General features: G+C 39.3%; 1 protein-coding gene across 1 annotated transcript in view; it reads right to left on the reverse strand.

The window, feature by feature from the left end:
- BBS9 (Bardet-Biedl syndrome 9) overlaps window positions 1-23,477 on the reverse strand; it is a 240,197-nt gene that overhangs the window by 162,982 nt on the left and 53,738 nt on the right. Inside the window, exons 8-10 of the mRNA XM_065399981.1 lie at window positions 23,048-23,228; window positions 21,817-21,946; window positions 10,387-10,568 (exon numbers count right to left, since the gene is read on the reverse strand). Of these exons, the coding sequence (XP_065256053.1) occupies window positions 10,387-10,568; window positions 21,817-21,946; window positions 23,048-23,228 (493 nt within the window). The remainder of the gene's footprint in view (window positions 1-10,386; window positions 10,569-21,816; window positions 21,947-23,047; window positions 23,229-23,477) is intronic.

Raw genomic sequence — 23,477 nt, forward strand, 5'->3', positions numbered from 1 at the left:
GGCTAATATGTATGTGCGTATTGATGACAGATATATACGCACATCAATCTCTTGTGGTGTACTTGTTAAGTCTGTGGGTACAACATTGAAAAATCCCCTATGCCATTCTTCATTGTCTATTGGTCTAGGTAAAGATCTTAGACATAGGCATGGGTACTTTATCTATTTGGATAACAAGATAAAGGTCAACTTTGCTTTCTGAGTAAAAGGTCCTAATATAGATATGCTAATTTTGCTTTAGCTTAACATACAGAATATGGCCTGTAGGTCTCTTGCATTACAGCCAAACTTACTTTTAATATAAATTTATAAACCTACTACAAGAAACCAAATACTTAAACTATAAGAAAAAGATAGATAGATAGACACACAGACAGACAGACACAAGCAAGCAGGTTAATCCTATAGGCTACATCCCTTCTGACCTTAAAGTCTATGATTCTTCGAGTGCTATCCCTGTGGGTATTCCACTTCAGGTGACTGTACAGCAATGCCCTCAGAAAGCAGGAGCGACTTCGGGATCATTTGAGTCATAGAGGTAAGTACGGTTAGGCCAATGATGGCGTCAGCCTTGGAGTCTTCAGTGACTGCATAGTTCTCAGTGAATGTGTGGACAGAGGCCCAAATAGCCGCCCTACAAATCTCTACATTGTTGAGGAACACTATCGAGGTAGAAACAGATTGTGTTGAATGTGCTCGGATGTGTGCAGGAGGATCCGTGTTCCGAATATGACAGCGCTGTTGAATGCATGTGGAGGAGATCCATTTAGACAATCTCAGAATGGATATTATGCAGCCTTTCGAACGCTCGGTAGTAGAAACAAAAAGTCTAGGAGATTTCCAGAAAGGTTTGGTCCTTTCCAGGTAAAACGCTTATGCTTACCTGACATCTGTTGGAGTCTCATGAGGCTTGGGATAGAATGTAGGAAGATGGATTGGTTAGTTTATATGGAAGGATGATGTTGCCTTCAGTAGAAATTTTGGGTGCTGGCATAATGTGACCTTGTCTTTGAAAAATATTGCATAGGGAGGATCGGACATGAGCACCCCGATCTCACTCACTCTCCGTCTGGCGGAAATAATGGCAACCAGAAAGGTCACTTACATGGATAAATGCAGCAGGGAACAGGTGGCTAAGGGTTCAAATGGCGGTCTGGTGAGGCATTTCAACACCTGATTGAGTTCCCAGACAGTGTCCCCGCTAAGTTTTCCCACCCATGTGCGGAATGGATTTTGTTACGTGCACCAATACGGAGGCGATGTGTGACACATCGCCTCCATATTGGTGCACATAACAAAATTAATGTGGTAGGGGTGGGGCCAAGGGGTTTGGAGTGTGGGAGGGGGCTCAGGGCTGGGGCAGAGGATTGGGTGCAGGGGGTGTAGACTCCAGCTGGGGGTGCGGGCTTTGGGGTAGGGCCAGGGATGAGGGGTTTGGGGTGCAGGAGGGTGCTCCGGGGCTACGGCAGAGAGAGGAGACTCCTCCCAGCTCTCTCTCTCTCTCCCTACAGAAGCACCTGGGCTCGGTGGATTCGGGCCGGGGGAGGGCCGCCGCGGCTACGGCTGGGTCCAGGCCTGGCCATCCCGGCCATGGCAGGGTTCTGGCCAGGGTAGGGGCGCCCCAGCCACGGCAGGTTGGGGCCGGGGGAGGGATGCCTCTCCCCTGGTGGGTTCCCTGAGTGCCTGCACAGCGCTAAGAAGGCTGTTGCACGGCCGCACAGCTTACAGGGAACTTAGGTCACCAGCTGGGGTAGGCTGGTGAACTTCTGGGTAAATATTCTGGAGACCTGTGAGGAAGCGTTTAGTAATTGGTTGCGTGAAGATCGAGTTCCCATCTATCTCATGATGGAATGCAGTAATGGCCGCAAGATGGACTTGGGTTTAGCAACGAGCTCAATCAAAGCGTTTCTGCTCCAGTAGGTATTTCAACACTAATTGTAGTGGCGCTGTGGAGGATGTCAAGTGTTTTTCTTGACACCAGGAGGAGAATCTCTTCTATTTTTGAAGGTAAGTATTATGCGTGGTCACTTTCCTGCTGTTTAACAACACGTGTTTAACTTGTTCCAAGCAGGCTAGTTCGCCATGATGGAACCATGTAGGAGTCACGACTGTAGGTGAAATTTCTCCGGATTTGAGTGAAGAGTGAGACTGTTGTTCTGAAACGGTAGATCCAGATGATCAGGGAGAGCTCGAGGGGGCGCATATCGCCATCAGCATCAGGTAAAGGTACCATGCTGGTCTGGGCCGTGTAGGGATTATGCGGATAACCTTGGCCTTGCCTGTTCGTATATTGAGTATAACGCATGATATCATTGGAATCTGTGGGAAAGCGTCCATGAGTTGTGCATCCCATGTGATGAGAAAGGCGTCCCCCAGTGACTGCGGTCCAATCCCCACTCTCAAGCAGAACATTGAGCATTTGCTGTTTGTTGGGGATGCGAACAAGTCGATGATGGGAGTTCCCCACCGGTGGAAAACAGAGAGCAAAACTCTCCCATTCATTTCCCATTTGTGGTCTCGAGAGAAGTACCTGTTTAGCATGTCCGCCATCACGTTCTGACAGCCGGGAAGGTAGGAAGCCAAAATGTTTATGTTGTGTATGCACCAGTTCCACAGTTTCATGGCTTCAGTGCACAGCGAGTGAGATTGAGCACCCCCTTGTCAACTGATGTAAAACATGCAGTCAGTGTTGTTGGTCATGATGCGAATGGATTCGTTCTTATGGCAGGAAGTGTCTGCAGGTGTTGCGGACTGCACATAGTTCTAGTAGATTTATTGTGTAACTGAGTCTCCGCAGGAAACCATTTGCCTTGAACTATGTGCAGGTGCATATGGGCGTCTGTCATGATTATTATTGAAGGGGATTCCTGATGGAACGGGATACCCATGCATATATTTTCTGGTCTTGTCCATCAGTGTAGAGAGAGTCCAGGACAGGGGATGGTACTGTAAGTTGTTTGTGCAGGCTGTGCTTGCTGGGTATGTATACCGAGCTCAGCCAGCCCTGTAGGAAGCGCATATGTGGTCATGTGTGTCGTACCACAAACGTTGTGGCTGCCATGTATCCTAGCAAAAACAACAAGGAGTCTGGTGGCACCTTAAAGACTAACAGATTTATTTGGGCATAAGCTTTCGTGGGTAAAAAACCCACTTCTTCAGATGCATGGAGTGGAAATTACAGATGCAGGCATTATTATACTGACACATGAAGAGAAGGGAGTTACCTCACAAGTGGGGAACCAGTGTTGACAGGGCCAATTCAATCAGGGTGGATGTAGTCCACTCCCAATAATTGATGAGGAAGTGTCAATTCCAGGAGAGGCAAAGTTGCTTTTTTAGTGAGCCATCCACTCCCTGTCCCTATTCAAGCCCAAATTAGTTGTATTAAATTTGCAAATGAATTTTAGTTCTGCAGTTTCTCTTTGAAGTCTGTTTCTAAAGTTTTTGGTTCAAGTATGGCTACTTTTAAATCTGTTATAGACTGTACAGGAAGACTGAAGTGTACCCTAGCAGTTGCAGGACAGTATGAGCCAGTATTTGGAGGCTGACTCTTACCTCTGAGATAGCATTCTATGGGATGATTTAGTTGGTGTTGATCCTGCTTTGAGCAGGGGATTGGACTAGATGAGTTCCTAAGGTCTCTTCCAACCCTAATATTCTATGATTTGTCAGAGTTGTGAATCTGTTCAGGGGCCGGGATACCTTGGCTTCTATGGCATCGAGATGTGCCCCTATGAAGTCCAGTTGTTGGACAGGGACTGGAGTGGATTTTCATTCATTTATCTATAGTCCTAGATCCCTGAATAGCATGATCATCGTCTGGACCAAGTCCAGTGCTTCTTGTTGAGTTGGACCTTTGAGAAGGCAATCGTCCAGATAAGGGAAAATCATTATTCCCTGTTTGCGTAGATATGCCACTACTACCGCTAGGGTTTCGGAGAAAACCCTTGGTGCAGTGGATAGGCCGAAAGATAGTACTCTGTACTGGAAGAGTTCATGTCCTACTGTGAAATGCAAGAATTTCCTGTGAGCGGGGTGTATAGTAATATGAAAATAAGCATCTTGGAGGTCGAGGGCTGAAAACCAGTCTCCCTTTTGCAGTGCTTGAAGTATCATGCCCAGTGTTATCATTTTTAAATTTTGAGTGCATACGAACTTGTTGACTTTCCTGAGATCCAAGATAGGTCTTCAGTCCCCATTCTTCTTCTGGGTCAAGAAGTAGTGGGAGTAGAACTCCTTCTCCATGTATTGCAAAGGTATTCGTTCCACGGCACCTAGTTGTAGAAGATGATTGACTTCTTGTCATAACAGGTGCTCGTGAGAAGGGTCCCTGAAGAGGGATGGGGTAGGTGGTCGGGAGGTAAAGGGGATGGTATATCCTGTTCGTACGATCTCTAACACCCATTGGTCCATGGTTATTGATGCCCAGATGTGGTAGAATGGGCGAAGGTAATATCAAAAGTATGGGGACGGATCGGGTGAAAACGCTGCCTGGTTAGGGAGGTCGTCCAGACCCTTGATGAAAACTTCAAAATTGTGGCTTGGGTGAAGCCAACTGAGAAGTCGATGGTTGAGCTTGAGGTGCTCTCCATTACTGCGACCATTGGCGATGTCTTTGGTACTCATATTGTTGCTGTTGTTGCTGTCAGCTGATAGAGGAATCCCTGTTCCTCTGATAAGGCTGGTATCGTCTTCTCTTCACAGGTGGAGTATAGATTCCCCAAAGTGCGAAGGGCGGCTCGAGAATCCTTCAATGAGTGGAGCACCTCATCTGTCTTGTTCGAAAAGAGCTTCTCTCGGTCGTAAGGTAGGTCCTCGACCTTGGTTTGGAGTTCTTTAGGTATGCCAGAGGATTGTAACCAGGATGCCTGGTGCACGTCTATGGCAATGGCCGTGGTTCTGGCTGCCTTGTCCGCGACGTCCAAAGATGCTTGGAGGGCTGTTTTAGCTATGAGTTGACCGTCATTTACAATGGCCTGGAATTGTGATCGTTTCTACTTGGGGAGCTCTGCTGTGAACAAGCTGAGTTTCCCATAATTATCATAATCGTTTTTAGTCAGCAAGGTCGAATAGTTGGCGACTCGGAATTGTAATGTCGCAGAGGAGTAAATTTTTTGTTCAAAGAGGTCGAGCCTCTTGTGTTCTTTATCTTGTGGGGTCGATCTAAACTGTTGTTGTTTGCCACGTTGATTAGCAGCATCGACCACCAACAAGTTGGGAAGTGGGTGTGAGAAGAGGAAGTCCTCCCTCCTTTTGGCGGGGACATAATACTTTCTGTCCGCCCTTTTGCATGTCAGCAGAATTGAGGCTGGTGTCTGCCAGACTGTCTCTGCTGGTTTTAAGATCGCATCATTGATGGGAGGAGCGATTTTGGAAGTTGATGAAGGTTGTAAGATTTGTACCAGCTTGTGTTGGTTTGTCTACACTTCCTCCAATGGGATGTCCTCGCATTGGGCAACCCGCTTAAACAGTTCCTGGAACTGTTTGAAGTCATTCTCTGAGGTAGGCGGCAGTGGCATGATTGCCTCATCCGGGGAGGAGGAAGAATTGTGAGCAGGCGATGTCACTTCCTGATCAGTGGCTGTTTCTGTGTTGGCCCCAACATCTTGAGCCTCCGTTGGTTGCAGGGTGGGAGACATGGGATTAGATCTCAGCTCGCCTCTATGAGCAGTGGTTGGCCTGGATTGGGGCCCCAGTAAATTGCCCAGGGTTCCCAATGTGCTCATTGCATTGGGAAAGCCATTAGTGGGTACACCCACGGTTGGGCCAGCTGCCTATGAGGGTATTTAGGATCCATCTGGCACCAAGTTGGTCATCGGTCTTTCGGTGATGAGTGGTGCAGCGAGAAAGTGCATGGTTCCTGCACATCATTACTGTCATCAGTGGACGAGTGTATTGCACCATCAGATGTATGGGAATCTCCTCTATAACTTACTTGGTACCAAGTAGTGGGGACTGCAGTGCCAATGACATAGCCAAGTCTCTTTGTTGCAGTAAATTCTGTCAACACTGATGGGGGCACTCTTGTCAGTGCTGACATTGGTGCCATCAGATGTAGCGTTGATTTAGTGGGCGCCATCAGTGCCGACTTGGTTTTCTCAGCCAGTGCCAACTGCGATATCGGTGCCAGGGGCGGATGCATGATGCCTGAGGAGACGCTGGGCACTGGTCCCTTATGGGTGAATTCGGTGCTGTGCAGGAGGCATGTTGCCATCTGTGCCTCAACACCATCTCCTTCGCTCAGGACTTGGCGGAGCCCGGAGTGTCATAGGCGCTCACCCAAGCATGTGTCAGCATCAGCAGTAGCAAACTGGCAAGAGACTGCCTATTTTTCCGCGGTGCTCTCTGAGGAGATGTCTGTGCACTCTTCCTCGGTATGTTAGAGGAAGGCGTGTCTCCTGTCCCTGTGGCAGGAGGGGCGAGGGCCTGGAAAGGAGGTCCACTGGTCTGGTTGGGGAAGTTTCTCCATCAGTATCATTTTCAAGCAGAGATCTTGGTCACGCCGGGCTCTTGTGTTCAGATTACTTCAGTGGGTGCATTTTTGCAGGATATGCGTCTCCCCAAGACATCAGACACACAAAGAGTACCCATCCGAAACAGGCATTACTTTGCGGCAAAAGCCGCAATCGCTTAAAGCCTGGGGAGCCAGGCATCTCTGACGGTTAACTGACCCCGGAGCGGGGAGGATAAACTGGGAAAGTAAACTTTTTTTTCCCCTTAAAACTATCACTAACACTAACTATAACTTGTAAAAGATTAACTAATTATTTAAACTTGTATCTTTTTTAAAGGTTTGGCGAGCTCCGTCTTCAGCCGAGGACGGTTGAGAAGGGACTGGAGGGCTCAGGTCGTGCACACGCTAGATGCGGCACCAACAGCACTGCGAGACACCTACTGCGCATGCGCGTCCCGCGTGGACACTGCTACCATAAATCTCTGATCGACGGCGCCAGGATGCACCAACACTTGAAGTGGAACACCCACAGGGACAGCAGTCTAAGTCACATTAGAAGGCAAACATATCAAGAAAGTAGAATAGTTCAGCACCATATTGGCCAATGGAGATCTCAGAAAGGAAGTGACATCAAGACACCCACTGCATTTTCTAAACTTAATAGTGTACAGAAATCAAAGATATATAACATCAGAACAAAAGAGAGAATTTTCAATTCAAACATAATCTCAGTGCTAACATGTGGCTGCAAAAGCTGGAGATCTACCAAAACATAAGACAGAAAACTAGACACCTTCAAAAATAAGCCCCTAGGAAAGATTCTGGGCATTGGTTGGAAAGACTTCATTACCAATGGAGAGATCCATGAAATCACCAACCATAAGCTCGTTTCCACCAGAATCAGAAGGAAGCATTGGACATATTTGGGGCATGTACTCCAGATCCCAACACACAGACTCTCAAATGAAGCTGTCAAGTGGAAATCAACTGATGTGAGGAAGTGAGAAAGCCCAAGAGAAACCTTAAGAAGAACAAAATAATCTAATCACAACACCACAGAGCAGATGGAAGCAGCAGCAAATGACAGAGAGGAATGCAACAGACTAGTTTCTGCCCTGTGTGCCAACATTTGCACAAAAGGGATGTAGTAATAAATAATAATGTACAGTATGAAATTGTAAGCAGATTAACATGCACAGTAAATTTTAAGAGTAAAAAGAAGGCATTTTAAATTGCAGCATCTTTAAAATGGTGAGAGAGCCCCAATTTTTTAAAAAGTAATTTTAACTCCTAACTCTTCAAAGTATTTACTTGTATCTTTCTCAGAATTACTTTTATTCCCTCATAGTAAGTCTATTTTAAAAAATAGGATGCATACCTTCCTAAATAACAAAAAATGAAACCTTCGCATAATAGGAAAAAAATTAATATAACCTTAATTATGGGGTATCTATCAATACTTCCATAATCCCGCAAAAACTCTAACATCTAGAGTGTATAAATGTTTCAAATGTACTCCAAATTAAATGTAATCACCTGATCCACTTCATTGACAATATAGCCTAGAGAAAAAGATTTTGGTGAGGAAAGGAGCATCAATTCAATTTTCATGTTCATTTTTTAGAGCCAATGGGAGATGTCACATTCAAGTCCTTTCTTTATCTAGGCGGGAAAAAGACAGCACCTAAGAAGTTTTCCAACTCTCTTCTGCAAGTAGAACTCAAGTATGTCCTATAGTGACCACTTGTATGGACAAAAGGACAGTTCATTCACTATGCCTATTCAATTCTTTTTGCTAAGATTTCTAACAACATTCTTCTTAGTGCCCATTGTGATGGTGAGAATTTTATCATATGGTCATCTGTGCACTAGGAACTGGACTGGGACCACAAGTCCACCTTACACAGAACATCAAGCAGCTGTCAGATCAACTTTTGTTCACTATCAGCTGGGCTAAATTCAATTGGTGGCTGAGATGTGAAAGGCTCTATTCTCAATCATCTGAACCATCCAGATGGATATCACATAACATAACAGTTAAAGGAATAAAGAACACAAGACCATTGCTCACACATGAAACCACAAGACAGAAAAGTTAATGGTTCACTTTAGTTTAAAGGTTATGTATACAGTAATTGAATGATTGCCTATGTTCCAGAATCTTTGGTACTCAACTATCCCTGAACAACAGTTATTTTAAGACTTTTTTCAATGATATGAGAAAAAAAACTAAATGTAGCCCATAACATGCAAAATTAAAAGGCACTTATACGCCCCCAAGTGAAAGACTTCTGTTGTAATAGGGATTTTCTGAGAAGTTTTACATGCAATTAAAATGAGATCGAAACCTCAGTAAAACATTTCTCCAGAAGGAGGTGAAAATTCAGGAGACATGATTTGAACCTGAAGCTTCACACCTTGCAGAGAAAATGCAAAACCAGTGTTTTTCAAATTTAGGTTTAATTTATTAAACAATAAAACAAATATTCACAGCAAATTTATCAAGTTGTAAGAGTTTCATATGTGTACTATTAATTCATTTATGTTAGAAAAGGAATAAAAGGGTAGGTGAGTGGTTTGTTCTCTCGTCGCCTTCTTTTGATTTGGTTGTTCGTGTTCTTGGAACTATTTGCACTGAAGCAAGTTACACAAAAATCTGTCCATCAGTCATATAGTTACAATGACACACTCACAAGGTTTTTGTTTTATTTTTGTTTTTCCTCCTTTCCTTCTTTGGTTTGGTACTGGCAGCCTGACAAAAGAAAATCTCCCAGTGTTCAGACACTTATGAGGATGTATCATGGTAAATCAGGCATTTTAATTTTGAAAGCATTACAGCGTTAACAACTGGTTATTGGTTTTATTAATTTTCAAAGAGCAGAACAAGTTGAAGATGACCAAATTATCACAACAGTAATGGTCATAAACTAAATACAATTTTCTAAGGTTCTCATAGATTCAATTTCTGTAATCTATAACTTGCAGAAGCAACCTCAGGAATCCAGTAATGTGCAGGTACCAGGGTTTCATCTCTTATTTTCCCTAGCTTCTGATTGTGCATTTCTTTTATTTTGCTACTTGTTTACCATGTATTCTAACCAAAAATAGGAACAATTTCTTTAGTGTATTTTTCAAAATTCATTTACCTGACCCTGGCAGGCACTGAAAGGTATTTAAAATAATGTCTTTCATAAGTCTAGCTGAGACTATTTTTTCACAATTCCCAGTAAAATTGTATGCTTGTGATTCTCCAGGCAAGATAATTGAGTCATTTAAAAACTCAGCTACTAAAAATATAATCTTGGACGGAACTGTTTCCAAATGGTGTGCCATAAGTTATACTACATTTGGTCAAGTAATTAGGTGTGCATGTAAATTCCACAGTTTGAAATGATCACTTCTTTAGTGCGGGGCAACACATTTGGTAACTCCTTTACCATATTCAAGTATTACTGATTTTGAAAGAGGTAACAGAAATGTGACTTTAACACAATTCATTCTTTGTTAATTTCATGAAATTCTAGAAACCATGTTTAATAAAAAAACAGAGAACTGGCAACACTTTTGTTCTTTCTGAAGCCTGAGAAGTGCACTAGACTATATTTGTGAAATTACTGAAATTTTCTTGCCTTTTTATAGGAGACTATACCCCACTGTCAATTTTTTCTTTGAAGTACAGCACTAATAAGCTTGCTCTAACATCTGACATAGGCCTCCTGCAGGTTCCAACAGGCGTGATGAAAACAAATACCCTATGTGTCCAAGAGCCACACAGTCTATGGTTTTGTTTGCACATTTGTAATTAAGAGACAGTGAAATGCTTTGACTTGAATACATTTAATATTACATTTCCTACACACTGTATGGTCAAAATATAGCAAAGACAAAGAGTACTGAAAAGTGCTATATAACTATGTGAAGAACGGATGTACCTTGTGTTTTTGTGGACTCCTTGATGATTTTCTGAAGCTCTTTCATTTCTCTGTCAAGTTCTTCATAGTTTATTTCCCTAGATTCAACCTTAGGAGCCTGGAACAGAGAAGGGTCGGTACCAAGGTAGGAACACTGCAGGTGCCCACTGTCACTCAGAGTAACTATAACACCTTTCAAATCTCTGCATAAAGAGAGAGAAAAAAAGCTCATTAAAAAATTAAGAATCACACAATCAATTATAAAACTCTATGGGGTATTTTCTGATACTGTTTCTAACAAACAGTCTGCCGCTATAATGATATTTTAAACAAATCTTTAAGATTATTTGACCAAGCAAAAAACAAACATTTGTTATATTCACATTAATAATAAAATTAATCATGTTTATTATGACATTGCCCAGGGACCACGCAAGAATGCCGCCACTGCCCCCATTTTAGGCACTATACATACATACAATGCGATAAAGTCCCTGACCTAAAGAGCTTACAAACTAAATACAGGGTAGTGGAAAAGGACAGACCAAACAAACAGAGCAAATAATACGATGGTTGCAAACATCATGTTTGTTTTGGTTTTGACTGATTTAAATCCTTTCAGTGAAATTAGGTTAGGAGGAGGATTAGTTAAATGAAAAGACTAAGGAAAGGAAGGAATAACACAGGTTGGCGCAAACAGCCAATCAGTGGAGAGACTGTTCAGAGTGCCAATCTCTGGCAAGATCCTATCTGCAGTTTCTTTCCCAAATGTCAATTGGCTGTTTGGAGGGGAACGCCCCACCCTGGTCTTAGTGCCCCCCAGGAGGTCTCGCTTGCACTGTTCTGAGTCCAGTGGATACTGGAGGGGGGGGGGTGGCCATGGGTAGGCCCCATTTTACCCCCCACACACACTCCCAGAGCAGCCTACTTGAACTGCTTTCTGCAACTAGTATACCAAATATTTTGCCTGTATTTTGTTCCATCTAATCATGTAACATACATATAAACTATCTTTGAAAGGTATTTAATAAGTCATAATTAATGGAAAGCTGCCACCCATTCTGCTTAACTTGAAATTTGTTATAGGTAGGAAGAGGACTTTCTCAACATGTACTAAATAAACAGTAAAGCAATCCTGTTAATGTAAGGCGATAATAAAACAGTTTCCATTCTACTTTTAAATTGGTTTCACATATAGAACTTTAAGGTTTAGTATTTTTTAAAATCATGATAAGTCACCACAGTCTTGGCCTGCAATATATCCTTATTCGAGCCCTAGGCCTCTCCAAAATAGACATTGCCATTGCTGTCAAACACAGTGATTTTCTGGTGCAGAGACTAGGATGAAACTATCAAAACTTCAACTAGTTCCTAGATTCAAAGCTTCACTTAGATGATCAAGGCTAATGTACCATCCCACTATACTACCTAGGCCTGTCTAGAAGATTTCATTATACCAAGTTCATTCTGTAATATTACTTTTAAGAAATGACTGAAATACTGTAAATCATGTATTTGACAGCCATTTGAGAACCTACTGTAATATACCTTCCATTAAAAAATTCTGGGTTTATAAAAATAACTCAAAAATAATGGTATTTCTCTGAAGATTCGGCATTTACACACACTACAAAGTTCACGACTACACATTTTGTTTAACCTTTGGGTTTTTTTCAGGGGGGAAGCAGGTTGTGGGTAAGGAAAGGAGTTATTCAAGGAAAAAATTAAGGGTAAAATACTAAGGACTAGCACTTAAGTAGGACTAGGTCTAAAGTACTAAATGGTCTGAATCAACTCCATTATTATCAATGAAGCTAAGTCAATATAAACAGCTGAGGACCTGGGATGATATGTTCAAAAGTAACCTCTGAAACTGCAACTCTCCCTAGGTTCATTTATGTTTGGCAATCATATATTTTATTGACATCTAATTTACGAGCCAAACCAAAGTTGAACACACAAATCAGTCATTTACACATTTAAGTAGACTGTTGCCTTTGCAAATGCAATTTGCCCTCACATATCCAAATTTTGGTATACTCACATGTTTATACACAAAAAATCGTGAGCACAATTTTAGAAGCTCACTTAAAAATCTTCTGAATATCTGAACTTTAAAAATAAAACTATGCCCATTTTGGTCAACTGCTCTTTCAGCCATTAGGTCCTTTAAAGCTGCTATGGCTCAGAAACGAATGAGTTGTTTTAAGAAAGCAGCATAACAGGCAATATTTTTCCTTTGCTTCAGCTAGGTTTTTGAAATGGCTTTATGTTCCTGCTGGGTCCTAAAATCTATGGTGTGTCATATTTATTTAAAATGAAATATCTATAATTATACGAAAGCCTTCTTAAGGATTTTTCTCTTGTTAATTCTTTTTGTGCATTTGTGGGTACATTAATATGACAAGAGGGATGTAGCTAATGAGTTGTAGCAAGTGAATTATGATGCATTAATTTTTCTGTTGGAATGTTAGTCATCCAATCAGATTCCTTTATTTTCTCAGGCTTTTAAAATGTTGTTTAAAAGTGTATTTAATAGTTTTATAGCAGTTTCCCCACAGCTACTGCACCCATACAATATCCTGCAAAGGCCATTACTTCATTTGGCACATTTTACACTCAATCTGCAATTCCAATTACTTGTTAAATTTCTTTTATTGACTGTTTTACTATACATCACACAACAGTCAAAGCAACACTGAATCTGAAGGGACACTTTAATAGTGAAGAACTCAAAATATGAAACAAATTATTTTGGTATTTAAAATAACATTACTGAACAAAGCAACTCCTACACACATATGGTAATAATTTGAAAATCTACCTTTTATTGGATTCTGAATAATAATGGCATATGTTTTTTGTAGGTCTTCTCTTACAAAACAAATTGTTCACAACATATTTTTTAACAAATTTAAATGCTTTGGATATTTCCAGTCATACAATACCAAATCTGTAATTCAAATAGCTGGCTTCATAGAATTACAGATTCAACTATTCTGATTCTTATTTTAAAAACAAACTAAAACACTATTCCATCACTTTTGCCACAATCAATTTTTACATTTTTAAAAAGTATTTAGAGTTTAATAGTCAATATCACTTATTTTCAAGTCAGTCTTTCAAGAATTACAGAAGCAGCTTGGTTAATTTGAGTGATGGCAGTTGTAAACTGCTAAATTAAAAAAAATACATAGAAAATGCTTTATGGTGTTACTTTTATTTGGTTGTCATTATTTATCATTTATAAAGAATGGAATTAAGAAATTAATTCCTAGACAATACTCAAGGACTTTATGTCTGATTCTCATAGACTTTACGGCCCGAAGCGACCAACACGATCATCTAGTCTGACCTCCTTCACATTGCAGGCTACAAAGAACCTCACCCACCCACTCCTGTGATAGACCCCTAACCTCTGGCTGAGTTACTGAAGTCCTCAAATCATGATTTAAAGACTTCAAGTTACAGAGAATTCACCATTTACACTAGTTTAAACCTGCCAGTGACCCATGCCTCATGCTGCAGAGAAAGGCAAAAAACCCTGAGAGTCTCTGCCAATCTCACCTGGGGGGAAATTTCTTCCTGACCCCAAACAAGACGAATCATGAGCATGGGGGCAAGATGCACCAGCCAGACACCTGGGAAATAATTCTCTGTAGTAACTCAGAGCCCTCCCTATCTAGTGTCCCATCGCCAGCCATTGGAGATATTGTAGGCAGTCTCATCATACCATACCCTCCTTAAACTTATCAAGCTCAGTCATGAAACAAGTCAGGTTTTTTACCCCCTCTGCTCCCCTTGGAAGGCTGTTCCAGAACGTTACTCCTCTGAGCATTAGAAACCGTCATCTAATTTCAAGCCTCAACTTGTTGATGGCCAATTTATATCCATTTATTATTGTGTCCACATTGGTACTTAACATAAATAACGCCTCTCCTCCCTGGTATTTATCCCACTGATGTATTTATAGACAGAAATCATATCTCCCTCTCACCCTTCTTTTGCTTAGGGTAAACAAGCCAAGCTTTTTGAGTCTTCTCTAATAAGGTATGTTTTCCATTCCTCTGATGATCCTAGTAGCCCTTCTCAGCACCTGTCCCAGTTTGAATTCATATGTCTTAAACAAGGGAGACAATAATTGCACACAGTAGTCCAGGTGAGGTCTCACCAGTGCCTTGTATACTGGCAATAACACTTCCCTATCTCTATTGGATATATCTCGCCTGATGCATCATAAGACTGCATTTGCCTTTTTCACAGCCGCATCACATTGGCAGTTCATAGTCAACCTGTGATCAACCAATAAATCCAGGTCTTTCTCCTCCTCTGTCACTTCCAACTGATAGATCCCAAACTCATAGCAAAAATTCTTGTTGTTAGTCCCTAAATGCATGATTTGCATGATTAAATTTCATCCCATTTCTATTACTCCAGTTTACAAGGTCGTCCAGATCATCTCCTCTCACTTTGGTCACCTTATTGACTTCACTGGACTTACTCCTGATTTACACCAGTGTAAGTGAAAATTCTTCATTCTGGATTATAGATACTGCAAACCATGTATCCAGAATGTCCCCAGAAAAGTTCCTCACTACCACTTTGCACCACTTCAACTGCAGCTCGGTAAAGTGTTTGATAAAATGAAGGATAAAGATCAGAAGAATGGAGAGAGAAAAGGGCTACCAACATGAAGGAATGGGAGAAAAAAAAAATGAGGCTTCCACTCAAAACAACCTGTTCACCTGAGATACTCTCTGAGGTTAGAGCCATTGGCTGGGATTTTCAAAGAAGACCTAAGGGAGTTAAGCACCAACTACCAGTGAAATTTAATAGGATCTGGGTACCTAACTCCCTTAGGCGACTTTGAAAATCCCACTCCTTATGAGAAGTCCTTGAGAAAGGTTCTAGTAAAGAAAGGAAATAAATGCTTTCATAGATAAGGCTTCCCCATCCTGTTCCATGGAGACAGTCTTAAAAAAAATTAATTTGTTCACACACATTGGAGTTATTTTAAGGATACTTATATTATGTATTTAAGATGAAATGCACATCTGTGATGAGGCCAGCACAAGGCATAGACAATATTTGGGTAGTACTGAAGTAGTGCATAGGTTTTTGTGCTGCCCTTGTGCAGAGAGGTGAATTTCACCCTTTTTGACTAGTCCACTTTTTCGGTTACATGACAGCTTTTGAGTGGCGATTTCAAAAGACTGCCAGAAGCAAGCGCACTTATTAAATTTAGGATTCTTTTTATTTTTCTTCTTCAAACTTTCCCCTGCAAAAATCAGGCTAGAAACTTGCTTTTTTTATTTTATTTTTTTTAAATAAAAGCTGAAATTCTCACTCAATCACAAGACTCTAGGAGCTAGGGCTTTAAGAAAAAACACCAAATATCATGAGGAATGCAATTTAATCAGGAGAGTTGGCAACAATGGATGCTATTCTTTACACACTGCAAGTAGTCCCATACAATTCTTCAAGTTCTAGCTCTCCAGAAAGCCCTCAGACATGAGAGAATTCTCAGTGTGTAAAGTTAGGCACATATATAATTTTCTGCAGGCTCAGAGCACAACTTAGGTAAAGAAATACAATCACACCACATATTTTGTAGCACTATAAACAACATAAAACAATCTTTTCAAAGAAGACTTTGAAAATGGCAATATTTTGTACATCTCTCCGTAATTGATTAATTTAATCACTTTCTTCTTTCCTACCAAACATTTCCTTAAAGTGGAATTAGGTGTAAATGTAGAGAGCGCTTCTAAAAATCCTTGTGTTTAACTTCTCAGATCAAACAACGTATTATTATGGCATACTCAAATTAAAAAATACAGCCGTTCAGGTCATACTGTGTGTCATAACTGGCATCACTTCTGTTACAGCACCACCATGCAAAAAAATGGAAAATCTTTCAGCAAACTACAGACTTTGATTCCTGCAGTTTTCTTTCCATCAAATTGTGCAGTAAGTGTTAAGTTTTGCCATTTTTATATGGTGATGCTTTAGCAGTTGTGGTAGTTGTGGGTGATGTCAGTTATAATAAGGAATAACAGATGGGCTGGAGTGAAGAACAAAGTATTTTCTAGCATCTGGATAGCTGTAGAAACTGAATAAGTGGTGCTTTTATTTTTAACTCCACCCACTACTACCCATTATTTGATTGCATTTTTACATCTTTTATACTTTCATTCAACTATAATCTTTCTTCATATTTTTCTCATTAACTTCAGTTCCTGTTGCCTTTGTGGTGTTTGCAGACACACAGCTGCATACAATGCATTCACCTAACCACACAGTCCACTACATTTTTGCAGTAGAAAACAAGTCATAACTTCAACTTTGAATTTGGACCAGGTTTACTTTTTCTAACTCAAATTAATCACACATTTTAATTTTCTTTTTAAAAAATTATTGGAAGCCTAAACTCCATAAAACCCAGCATATTTGATTTTTTAACTGATGGTTAAACTTCATATTTTTGAACTACAGTATTTTGATTAAAACTTTCCATAAAAACGTGCGAGTCAAATTGCTAGGCTAAAATTCAGTTTCAAACTTAGGCCTCAATCCTGCAGATGCATGCACCTCAATTCAGCTAAGAATTTAAGCACGTGCTTTGGTGAACAGGGATAGACTGCTGAATTGGTGCCTTAAGCACATGCATAATTTTACTCACAAGTAGTTCCATAAAGTTATGTACATGCTTAAATGTTTGCAGTGTCAAGGCCCAAGTTATAATCATATGCATGAGATAAGGCCTCATTCTGTGTGGCTACTGAACAGCCTAGAAAGAAGCACACGCATTTTACTTGTTCTAAGTAAAAAATTACAGGATTTACTAGACAATTTTGTTATGTAGCACTAGGAATAAAAATTATTTGAGTCTAAAAAGTTACAAAGTTTAGTTAAATAATTTTGCTAGAAAGCAACATTTTTTATTATTTAGCCACTGACATATAATAAAGTAATTGCCTAGTTACTCATTATTTACTTATAGGAATAATTTAGAGCAAGTAGTAAGGTTATCACATGCTATAGTAGTTTCTTCTCAATATTATGTTTCCCTTCCATGTGTAAGAAAATGAACATACATGTAGGTTTAAGTTCAGTGGAAGAGAGTATCAGTACCAGTCCCTTGGATGAAGGTACACAATTTGTGTTGCTTTTTAGCATCACCTCAGAGGGCAAGCGCCAGACTAGTCTGGGAATTTAGGAGGAAGCAAAGGACAGGAGCAGTCGGTTAGAGTAACTCTACTCTACAAATAGGCTTTTGAACCTGCAGATAAAGTGGAAAGAAAATTCTTGAAAGCAGCCAGTCATTCTCCCTGCTCTCATGGTCTGAAGGCAATCAACCCCATAAGCACATCATGTGCACACAGTGCCAGGATGAGACAGATATCAAGCTTCTCTTCTCCATTCCATAGGTACTCTGCTTGGCTATGGTTATCATTGATGGATGCCCCCGATCTAGGACAACAGGGCTAGAAAACCAGAAATAAGTAGCAGAGCGAGTGTGTGCACCAAACATACACATACAGAAAACAAAAATGAAAAAAATAAAATCAAACCAGGCAGAATGATACATGTGAGAAAAAGAAAATGGTCAAAAATAAAAGAGGAGAGGTAGCAACAGCAAGGGCATGGTGCAAGGGGAGCACATATCCACCCCAAAAGGAGACTCCAAACAAAAAAAGGTTGGATGACTGAAGAGCTGAGGACAAGACTTCCTGCCTCTTTCATAGTTGTACCGTAAGTGTTATAGATACCATAGTGTTATGATGTTGATCTTGGGGAAAGCTACTGGGATCACAAAAGGAAAGCAGCTGGTAGGAGGAAGACCATATGATTTGGCCTACTGCAGCAGACTATCATTCCAGTAAATTGGGTACTTGTCTCCAATAGTCGCCTTACAACTCTCCTTGCAATGCACCTAAGCTGACTTTGCAATATGTACAGGGAGGGGGAAATTCCTACCCAGCACCTGCAGTGATCAACTGGTACACTGAAGCAGAAAATATGGCAAGCCTTATTTTATCATGTTTAATTACAATGCTGGTCATAAGAATATTCAGTCCTTCTGTAAATTCTATTAAGGGATAGATGGGAGAATTACAGTTGTTTGAACTATTTTAACTTTTCTCAAAGTTAATAGCAAGAGGAGGTAAAAGGAGATGCTATAGCCACAGCCAATACTACCCAATGTCTTGTGACAAAGACATAAAATGAGAGAGATAAAAAATAACCTTTCACATATAAATAGTATTAGAAAGAAATTTCAGATCTGAAAACTACTAAATTGCTTTCTGTTGTCTTACAAGAAGTTATAAAATTGCATAGTGCTACTTTAGATTAATTTCTTCAGCCAGCAATTCTGAAGAGATACAGCAGTCACTGCATTTCTACATTTGAGTCTGTAAAAAAATTCTTCACCAAAGTTTTTCCTATATTACTTATAACTTCAAACAGATGCTTAATTTTTTACTATTCCTTAAACAGAGTCATGACCTAAAACATTAACACACTAGCCTCTGAGTAGATGATACATATGTGGTGGGTAGCTGCTGCAGATGTTCATACATTAAGTATGGCACACTGTCATATGGGTTATGGCTCATCCCATTAATAAAGAAGATGTACAGGAGGACTATGGTTGTCTTTTGGAGTTGAGTGGAAGGTGTGTGAGGATATAAAGCACAGCTAAGGCTCACTAGTAAGTTAAAATGAGAGCATACTCGAAGAAGACAGAAAATAATTGACTAAACAAATGACTTTCAGATGCCAGGGTGAGTTTGCTGGGTGGGTAATTAGGGGGAAAGATTTTTTTATTTGAAAATTTACTAAGCAAATTTGATACAGTGTCAATGAGAGAAACATGGAACCCCACAATGTCATTTTTACAGCACCATTTGTCAGGATAGAAATATAGCCAGACTTGAAGTTCAATACAGAATTAAGTCTGGTTTCACCTTCTTAAGCGGTCCTGGTTTGTTTGTTTTTAAAGTATATGCTCTACTTTTATTTCATGAGTTTTAAACATTTGAACTTTTTTCAAAAAACAGTTTTTTCCCACCTAAAATGATTGATACATATTTATTACCTTAACTCCATCTTTAAAAATTTGCATCTGGGAATTTAATATTTTAAGAAGTTCTATAGATATCTTTTCTTTTAAGGTAATAAATGCTTTCTATTTATTCTTCAGTGAACACACAATTCCATTACCAAATAAAATGAAATTTACCTGCAAGATAAGTGAAAGTAGAAGCTTGAACTCTAGTTACTTTCACTGACTTGTTCTTACCTGTCACCCCTTCTAAAAAGGAGCACTGAAAATTTAAAAATGCTTAATACTTAATTCTTAATACTTAGTTTTGTGGATTTACTTTTACATTTGCTTCAATAGAATCTCTCCTATATGAAGGGCAAGTACAGTGCTTTCACTCATGGATAAAATACCTATAAAAATTCACAAGAGAGTAAATTACTGTCCAGATTCTTACCCCCAGATTTCCGCTCTCAAGAGTGAGACAGACTGAATACCCCTCTTGGGAGCTTGCTGCATCTCATGGATAGTAAGGGAAAGGAAGAAGAGAAGCTCATGGTGTAAGGGCAGTAATGGGAGCAGCAGATGTGATATCCTGGCCAACTGCTTCCACCTCAAAGGACACTCAATCAATCTGTAGCTCCTGTTGAATAGTCAGAATTACTAATAATCTCTAGGGCTTGCTCAGAGTCCTCCAGTGTCTAGTCATTCTGAGAAGAGTTCCAAATCCACAAAAGTCAACTCTCATTTGGACCACTTCCTGCTTCCACTCAAGGAAAAGATCTGGCAAGCCATTTGCATCCTTAAACCTCAATGCTTCAGTTTTGTTCTTTACCTGGCCAACCACATAATAGAGATCCTGGTACAGATCCTATGCTGCTTCTGGAGGTGGAACCAAAGTGCATATGCTTCCAACTTCTCCCATCCCTGCCTGAACTCATGTCCATATGTGCAGATTCTCATAGCTATGCATACATAATAATATATATTATAAATGGGTGCATGTGACTGTTGCTGTATATCTTCCTCTTCTCTCCATAAAACAATACTGAGAAAGATGACAGGCATGGAAATTCTGAATATGTGAAATTACAAAATATTGATGTGAACATGTACTTGGCAAGACAATCTGGGGGAAATTATTGGTTCCTCAAAAATTCACTAAAAGCAAAATCTTGAGGTTTCAAAATCCATGAAACAGATCAAAAAATTAGCAAAAAAAAGTTTTTAAAAATTGCACTAATTTCTTCCTGCCACAATTAAAACCAACATTTGGATAAAGTTTATATGCACACACATAACTGTCTATACTGTATTCTATTTTTAAAATGTTAGTCTGATTTCCTGTCATAAAAATAAATGCTTAACAGCTTCATGTATTTCTTACCAGATTGAGATTTTTATCCCAGACTTCAAAAGTTTTAGACACAAGCTACTCTGGCATATGCTGTACCATTAACTTACTTTTTTATTTTACACTGAGTGTCCCAGCAGGATACTTAGAGATCTTTTTACACCTAACACTCACCCGATGAAAGAGATCACAATTTGTACTCATGTTGTCCCACGTTAAGTTAATTTTGTAATTTTCATTTATTCAAAAAGCATTAGGTAACCACTGGAAGAGAACAAAAAGCTTTTGTAGCCCTCTTCAGAGATTCCCAGTCTTAATATATCTTAATCTTAATGAGAAAACTAGTTACTCAGACTTTGCATTTTCCCTTGATTGTGAGCCTCTGCACTTGTGAAAAACATGCAACCTACAAGTCAAGAAATAAGGCTACTTAATAATTGTGTCCCATTTTCTTCCACTCTGCTTGCTGTGTGTCAGTGATAGGAAACAAATACATGCAATAGTGTCACAGTTTCTTTCCTTGCTGTGAATGCAAAATTGAATAATTTAAACAGATTACTAAACTAACTTAAAAACTAGCTTTATAGTACAATAATCCATTTCAACAAGAGCCTCTGGAATTCAGCTGCAATTAGACTGATAATGATGAATAAATTCCCATTGAGACTCCTACTTTCTTATCTCAGAGAAGATCGTATTAGACTGAAGTGCTCTCTTGAAATCTTTGAACTATCTATCATTCTTTCACAAAAGAAATTATTTTGTCAGAAACAGAGGCCAAGTTTTGCCCTCACTTACACCAATGTAAATCCAAAGCAATACTAATACTTGAACAAAATTATTCCAAATGTATCAGAGTAACAGCATAAATTGATCCAGGGAATATACCATACAACAGACCCAAAACTATATTTTTTCCTTTTATAAACTACCTTGTTGTTGTTGTTGTTGTTAAATACTATAGGAATGCTTATTAGCATCTGTAGAGATTTTTTTTTTTTTTCTGGAAACAAATCTAAAAAAATGAAACTTTTACAAAGTTACTTACTGTAAATTGCCCACTTTTACTGCTACAGGAATATGGGGAAGCTGAGTGGCCCACTTCAATGTCACATCCTGATAAACATGCAACATGTTATTATGGTTTCCAACCAGAGAATTTATTGTTCCTTCAGACACTGTTAAAAACATAAAAACAGTTTTAAGACAACAGATGTTTTCATGAGCAAGTGTTTTCCTTTCAGGTTCACACTATTTTCCTTTTTTTGGGGGGTGGGAGGGGAGCCACTATTGCATATTTGTGAACAGATTTGTTTTCCTTTTTATTTATAGACTATTAAGCAGTCAAAAAGAATAATAAAATTACATAGACAATAACCAAAAATATATGTGATTAATCATGGACACTGATTACAATTATATCAGTGTGTGAAATATAAAAAGAAGTGCCGGACACATTACTGGTGCTTCCAGAACTATCACTCGTAAGTGTTAGTACCAGAAGTCCCAGAATGCCCCAAAAGTAAAATATCATGGATTTGTCATCATCACTATGAATGCACTGGGATAGACATGGCACATCACACACATCGATTAAGTAATTTTAATCAAAGGACTGTCTATCACATGTTTACACAAGAAATTACAGAAAGTAAAATAATGATGATTATAAGAGTGTTTGTAAAGTTTAAATTAACTAATTTAATATAAGATTTTAAAACTTATTCTTTGCTATTCTGGTACCAAAATGGAACTATAGATTCTTAATTCTGGTCTTTATCAATTAGTCAGCCAAGCTTTATACCATTCAACCACAGAATCAGAGTACCTCACAAGCATTTATCCTTACAAGACCCCTAACTTTCTTGCATTCTTGCTGCATTTAAAGCCCTGAAAAATTAATTGATCTCAGCTGCTCTGAGGCACCATGCAACATGCTTGAATACCTTAATCTCGGTGGACTTTACCTCTCTTCTACTCCTACTTTATGTGCCTTATATTTGAATCCAGGCAAGATTTTGCTCTTTTTATTTACTATAAGTAACTTACAAGAAAAAGTAGCAAATAGAACCCAAATTTTAGGATACTTGATTCTTTCTGTTCTCTGAAAAATTATCCACTTCAGTTACAAAATGTCAGGTACAATTTGAATTCTACATAAGCTTTTACTATATTAATACACAATATATTCAAAAGATTGTATTTTCTTAATAAAAAAAATTCTTAGTTTTAAGTGTAACTAGGTCAAAGATTCTAAGTTGAATTTTTCATTTACAAACCTGAACAATAAGGAAGGAAGCAACTTGGACTGCAATCAAGTTTTTTCATGAATCGAATTTGCCCATTATCCTTAAGGCAAAAGAAATTTCTCTCACCGAGCACAAAAACAGAGGAGGTCTGATTAAAGGACACAACACATATATCCAGTGCTTGCTCTCCAATGTTTAAAACCCAATCCATCTTCAAAAGAGAAAACATAACCAAAGATCAGTTAACAGCTATGTGTATAATAAAAGGCTTAAGAAGAAGGTTCAGTCTACATCAAACCAAATAAATTTTCAGCAATGTAAGTGAAAAGACAAAATCAGTTTGGGGGGCAGTAAGGGGGAAAGAGGTAAAATGTTCTATTTTTTAGATGCATATTATTTTTAGGAATGTTGTGATTTTCCTGATTCCAAAAAATAAAATACTGTTGGAGAGAGCGGAAAG

This window comes from Emys orbicularis, chromosome 2, assembly GCF_028017835.1.
Source record: "Emys orbicularis isolate rEmyOrb1 chromosome 2, rEmyOrb1.hap1, whole genome shotgun sequence".
Taxonomy (NCBI): Eukaryota; Metazoa; Chordata; order Testudines; family Emydidae; genus Emys; species Emys orbicularis.